The sequence below is a fragment of the Monopterus albus genome, unplaced genomic scaffold (assembly GCF_001952655.1).
Source record: "Monopterus albus unplaced genomic scaffold, M_albus_1.0 scaffold269.1, whole genome shotgun sequence".
Classification (NCBI taxonomy): domain Eukaryota; kingdom Metazoa; phylum Chordata; class Actinopteri; order Synbranchiformes; family Synbranchidae; genus Monopterus; species Monopterus albus.
Window position 1 is genome coordinate 496,892 of NW_018128149.1, and position 5,905 is coordinate 502,796.

At 46.5% G+C, this 5,905-nt stretch overlaps 1 protein-coding gene across 1 annotated transcript in view; it reads right to left on the reverse strand.

The window, feature by feature from the left end:
- The window catches only part of rreb1a (ras responsive element binding protein 1a), a 49,513-nt gene that overhangs the window by 18,198 nt on the left and 25,410 nt on the right, over positions 1-5,905 (reverse strand). Inside the window, 1 exon segment of the mRNA XM_020621911.1 lies at positions 5,149-5,297. Within this exon segment, the coding sequence (XP_020477567.1) occupies positions 5,149-5,297 (149 nt within the window).

The following is a 5,905-nucleotide window of genomic DNA, read 5'->3' on the forward strand; positions in this document are numbered from 1 at the left end:
GATAGCAGAACCGGAGTGATATGGGCATGCCGACGAGTGTTTGTCAGCAGCCACGTTCTGAACAAGCTGGAGCCTGGAGAGTGATGACTGGGATAACCCGGAGTACAGGGCATTACAATAGTCAAGCCGGGAACTCACAAACGCATGAATGGCTTTCTCTAAGTCACTATGAGAGAGAAATGGCTTTACCTTTGCCAGCAGTCTTAGCTGGCAGAAGCTGGATTTAACCACTGACTTGATCTGCTTATCAAAGTTGAAATTGACGTCAAAAATTACCCCCAGATTTTTTACCGCATTAGCGAGCGGGGGGGCATATGTGCCAAGATCTACAAGATCTACAGCACTTCCATCCAACTGGGGGCTGATAACAATAAATTCAGATTTGCCTTCATTTAAGTAAATGAAATTCTGACTAAGCCAAGTTTTGACATCCTGTAGACAGTTTAGTAATGCACCAAACGAACCTGACTCCGGTTGAACCAGCAGCATATAGATTTGAATATCATCAGCATAAAAATGGAAGGGAACATTGTGACTAACTATAATGGCGGCAAGTGGTGACAGATACAAGGAAAATAACAAAGGGGCCAGAATGGAGCCTTGCGGGACACCTGAAGTCATGGAAGCTGCGCCGGAAGAATGGTCATCAATCATAACCGCTTGAGTAAAGCAGACTCTGCAGGCTGTGTCGGGCCCTGAACCCAGACTGAAATTTATCACCCAAATCTAAAGATTTTAAGTGAGTTTGCAGCTGAGTAAGCACCAACTTCTCCATAACTTTAGCAAGGAAAGGGAGTAGGGATATTGGCCGAAAATTTCCTAATACCGTAGCGTCAAGGTTGGGCTTTTTAAGTAATGGTCTAACAACCGCATGCTTAAGGGTCGGAGGGACTGAACCAGAACTCAAGCATGAGTTAACAAAGTTGACCAGCCCAGGGCCAATAATATCAATAACTTCTTTAAAAACCTTCCCTGGAAGGGGATCAAGCGGAGAAGCAGCGGGTTTGAGCTGAAGCACACATTTTTTAAGTTCTGAAGGGGACACCTGAGCAAACGAGGTGAAGGTATCACCGGGGTGGGATACAGCTGGGGCATAGGGTGGAAGATGTAGAGGACTCACTCTGATGGCCCGGACTTTTTCACTAAAATACAATAAAAAATCGTCACACAAAGCATTCGAAGCTTCAGGAAACACAGCAGTAGAGGGATTGATAACCGAATTAATAGTCTTAAAAAGAACTCTCGGCTGATGACTATTCTCCGAGATAATTTGGGATAAATACTGAGACTTAGCATCGCCGACAGCTCTCTGATAGTCCTGACGACAGGCTCTTAGGATGTCTAAGGAGACTTGCAGACCATCCTTCCACCATTTCCGCTCTGCCTGTCTGCACCGTCTCCGATAGGCCCGCGTAACGTCATTCAGCCAAGGATCAGAGAGATTCCTAATTCTTTTCCTCCTCAGCGGAGCAACAGAATCCATAAAACGGACACAGGTGGCATCAAACGCAAAGAGGAAAGTCACTGCAGGTATCGAGGAATGCTGCGTTTCAGTGGAGTGTAGGTCTGATGCCAGAAAAGCAGCAACTAGTCTGCCGATGTAGAAGAGGTAATAATCCTCCGAGTCTGCCCGAGGGTCGTCCGGGTGGGGACCGGCTTGGGTCCCCGAAGCTCAAAGCGAATAACCCAATGATCGAAGATGGCTAAGTTTGCCACATCGCTAATGGAGACAGCCAGACCTCGAAAAATAACCAAGTCCAGCGTACTCCCCCAGATGGGTGGGGGAGTTAACAGCTTGAATGAAATCAAAAGACTCCAACAGAGCATTAAAATCCTTAGCTAATTGATTTGAGGGGTTGTCCACGTGAATGTTAAAGTCGCCACAGATCAGAAAATAGTCAAATTGTGGGACAAATGTTGCTAAAAAATCCCCAAAGTCATTAATAAAATCCTTTGATCGAGGAGGGCAGTATATGACTACACATAAAATGGGGGACTGCTGAAGAAAAGTAAAAGCTTGGAACTCAAAGCTGGGATAGGTTTTTCCCGGGAGAAGGCGGCATTTAAGAGTCGGCTTGAATACCGACGCTACGCCGCCCCCTCTCCCAGTAAAGTGAGGGGCATTAAAAAAATAAATAACCCGGAGGCAACGGTTCCGAGAAAATGGAATTATCTGCATACTTCAGCCAGGTTTCAGTCATTAAAAATGCATCCAGGTCATGGGTAGTAATAAAATCATTAAGAATAAACGTCTTATTGGTGAGGGACCTGGCATTAAAAAGAGCAAAGCGAAGCAAACTTAGCTTGTCCTGTGATGAGTCGGTGCGTTTCAAAGGCCGAAGACTGACCAGAGAGTGCCGTCGTTCAGAGCGTCTCACCAGTCGGAAGTGTGGGGAGGGTGGATCTGAGCCCAGGCCGATGGGTTTAAGGAAGCGGTAACATTCCACCAGGGTCCCACTCGAGGAGTGACAGCCCAGCTTCCTTAATCTACTCGATGCCAAGGATGATGAAAGCGCAGACTTCAGCCTACTATGGGTTCCAGACCCCTTTCCGCGACGTCGCCGCCGGAATGCTCGGGGCGGACAGCCATCCGAGCGCTGAAGAAACGAAGGAATCGAGGTCGGCGGGGGTGGAAACGAGTTGGTTTGGTGATAACGATGTCCTCTCCGGTGATCAAACACAGAATCGCGTATTTCCAGGAGCGTGAGGCGGTCGTATATCAGGGTGGGGATAACAGCAGTAGCTTCAAACATACAAAAACACAGTGCACACAGGAGAAGCCAGCGGCAGGCCCAACACAACGGCGCCATCTTGAAACTCCTCCTCCTAGCTGTCATCTCTAAGCACGTGTACTGCAGTAGTTTAAAGTGGATTCTCTCCCATGCTGCATCATGTTTCTGGTATTCAGCCGGTGTGACACAGTCCAGCTGAACAGCAGCACAGTGACACAGTCTGAACGCAACCTGGACATGAAGGGGGAGTTACTGCAGCACCGTCTCAGCACCAGATGGGTGTTCCTAATAAACTGACCACTGACTGTGTGTATAAATGTGTTTCTGGTGGCTAAACTGGAAGGCTTCAACGTTGGTTACAGGTGAGCACTGATGGTAGCGGAGGGCGTCGCTGGCTGCTCTGTGCCCTCGCAGACCTGGGCGTCCCAGAGTCCCCTGGGTGTCTCTGGCTGAGCACGACACCCTTCACCTTTACACTGAGACTGTGTCCAGCTGGCGTGTAATCCCCTCACACATGGTGTCAGAGAGGGGCAGGAGACACAGACCCCGGGGGCCATATGTGCACCAGGACCTGGTGAACTCTACGCCACTGACGTCACTTCCCCTCTGTGCCAGGGCTGCTACAGGGACCGCAGTGGTCAGTCAGTTTGTATGGTGTCTGACAGCTGAATGATCACTGCAGTCAGTTTTTACTCACAAATGTCAAACATTTGTGGATAAAACAAACTGATTAACAGAGAAAAGGATCTGCAGGATATGAAAATAACTGGCTTCACACTGGCGTGTGTGCCATGCTGTGCTCACAGTGTGTCGAACACAGAGGCAGGTCTGTTGCTGTCCATCTGACCGAACGCCGGCCTTCAGCGCCAGGAGCCCTTTAGAGCAAACCATCCTAAATTGTTTTGATTAAGTGAGTCATATGCCAAGTCCATAAAATTAGAAAAATAGCAGAAGAGCTCTTTTTATTCTGTTTTACTTCCAGGCCTTTTGCTGTGTTGGTAACACTTTGTTCCATCTCCCACATTTTCCAGCTAAAAGCCATTAAACCATCCTTAGAACCACACGGTTCTAATTTTAAGGAGAAAACCCCAGAGGTGTGTGTGATGACCACGGACTCACTGCAGATTTACTGCTACATTTTATCAGCTATTTCTCAGAAATGTGTGAGAAACATTTCCATGATATTGGCTGGAAAACAAAGCACTGATGTCGTTTTGTCAGGAGGGCGGGCACGTCTGCTGTTCATGGCATAGCATCGCTGTTTCGAACACGTGTATTTGTTGCTACTGTGACGAGACCCTGGTCCTCCTCCACCCCTCTCTGTCCTCCCTCCACTTCAGCCAATCCTCTTACGGGCTGATTAAAGGATTTACAGCTAAACCTTCCTGCTGCCTCCACGACGAGCTGCAGCATCGCCATCCTTCTCTCCCTTTGTTTTGGCATCTCATTTTCTTCCTCACAGTGAGGAGACAAACTTCACACACTTCTTCTCTTTCTGCTCTCCCTTCTTCCTCTGCTTCTGTCATTGCTTTCTCATTTACAGTTCTACTTTCTGTCCTTTCTTCCTTGCTTCTCTTCTTTCTCTTATTTCCTTTTTAATTTCTTCATTCTGTCCTGCCTTTCTTTCCATTTTCCTTCTGTCTTTGTTCCTTCCTTTGCTTTCTTTTCTTTTTCCATCTTCTGCTCCTCCTCCCTTTCTTTCCTACTGTCTTCTCTCTCATCTATTTTTTGTTGCCAAACTTTTTCTCTTCTCATTCCTCTATTCTTTCCTTCTCTCTTCCTTTCCTTTCTTTTTCACCACCCTCTCTCATTTCTCATTTCTTTCCCTTCATGAATGAACACATTTCTCACATTTCAAACTTTCTGTGTGTGCTTATTAGTTACTGTGTTTCCATGGTGACAGACTGTGTTTTTTAGGGAGGCGAGGGGGTGTTGTCATGGCAACGGGGCCCAGCCAAGCGAGTCCTAAAACCTCCTCCTCCCTGTGACTTATTAAGTTGTCCTCTCCCTCCCCCTCTCCGTCAATCCCTTCATCTCCCGTCGTCTTCTTTAAGCTGGCCCCTCATTTCCGTCTCTCTCTCTCCCTCCATCCTTTCATCTCTTAATGGCTGATTTACTCCCTCCCTACCTCCATCCTGTCCTCCCTGCCTGCTAATTTCTCCAGGAGGGGGGAGGTTTATGTAAACTTCTAAACCAGCTTAATTTATTTATTTTATTTATTTATACAAAAAGCCATGTCAGGCTGTGAAAAATAAAAAACTGGAAATTAGTTTTTACATGTTCATACTGTTTAAAGCCACTCATTTAGTCAGCTGAAAGCAAAGCATTTTAAACCTGAAGGAAAACTCTTCTGGATAAACATCGGTGTGTGCTGGTAGGAAGCAGGGGATTGTGGGAGTCTGAGTCATGTGTGTACCTCAGTGCGGTGTCTGGGTGCGTGTCCATGTGTGCGTCCAGCTCCAGCCTGGAGTTGCACGTCTTGAAGCAGATGGGACATGGTAGAAGCTCCTCCTCTGACCCGCGAACCACCGCTGACACCTCCTCCGACACCGCGTCCTCCACTGCCTGAAACACATCACCAATTAATTCACAGTGTGATAAGAAATGGGCCTTTCCACAAAGTCATTTATATAAACTATTGATTGAATTTACTTTGTATTGTGATATGTATCGTTATCTGGATATGACCTCTATCGGATGTGAGCTGGTGGTCACAGCCGTATCCAGAGTGTGTATGTGGGTTATTTTTCACCCTCTTTTCTGAAATTACTTCCAGTTTCTCTGCAAACTTTCTGGTCTTACTTTAATTTAGATCCCATCGGGAGTGATGTACTTTAAAGGGAATCTGTATTTTATTGTATTTTCTTTACATACTTTAGGGTCTTTTCTGTCTTTACTTTTTTAAAATCACCTCAGTGTGAAACTAGATTTTTGCGCTCATGAAGGAAGGTGAAACTGTCAATATTAAATACGAAACATGTTAAGTCACACATTTGGGAACCAAGGTGAAAGCGGCAAAATGCTCTGTTTTCATTTACGTTTGGGCAAATCAGCCTTTAGCAGCTCATGTGTCCCATGCACTCATGGATGCGCAGACAACTGTCACCGAATGACTCTGCTAGTCCCAGGAAGGTTCTGAGGTGTTGGCTATGATGTCTAGGTGGATTTATGGA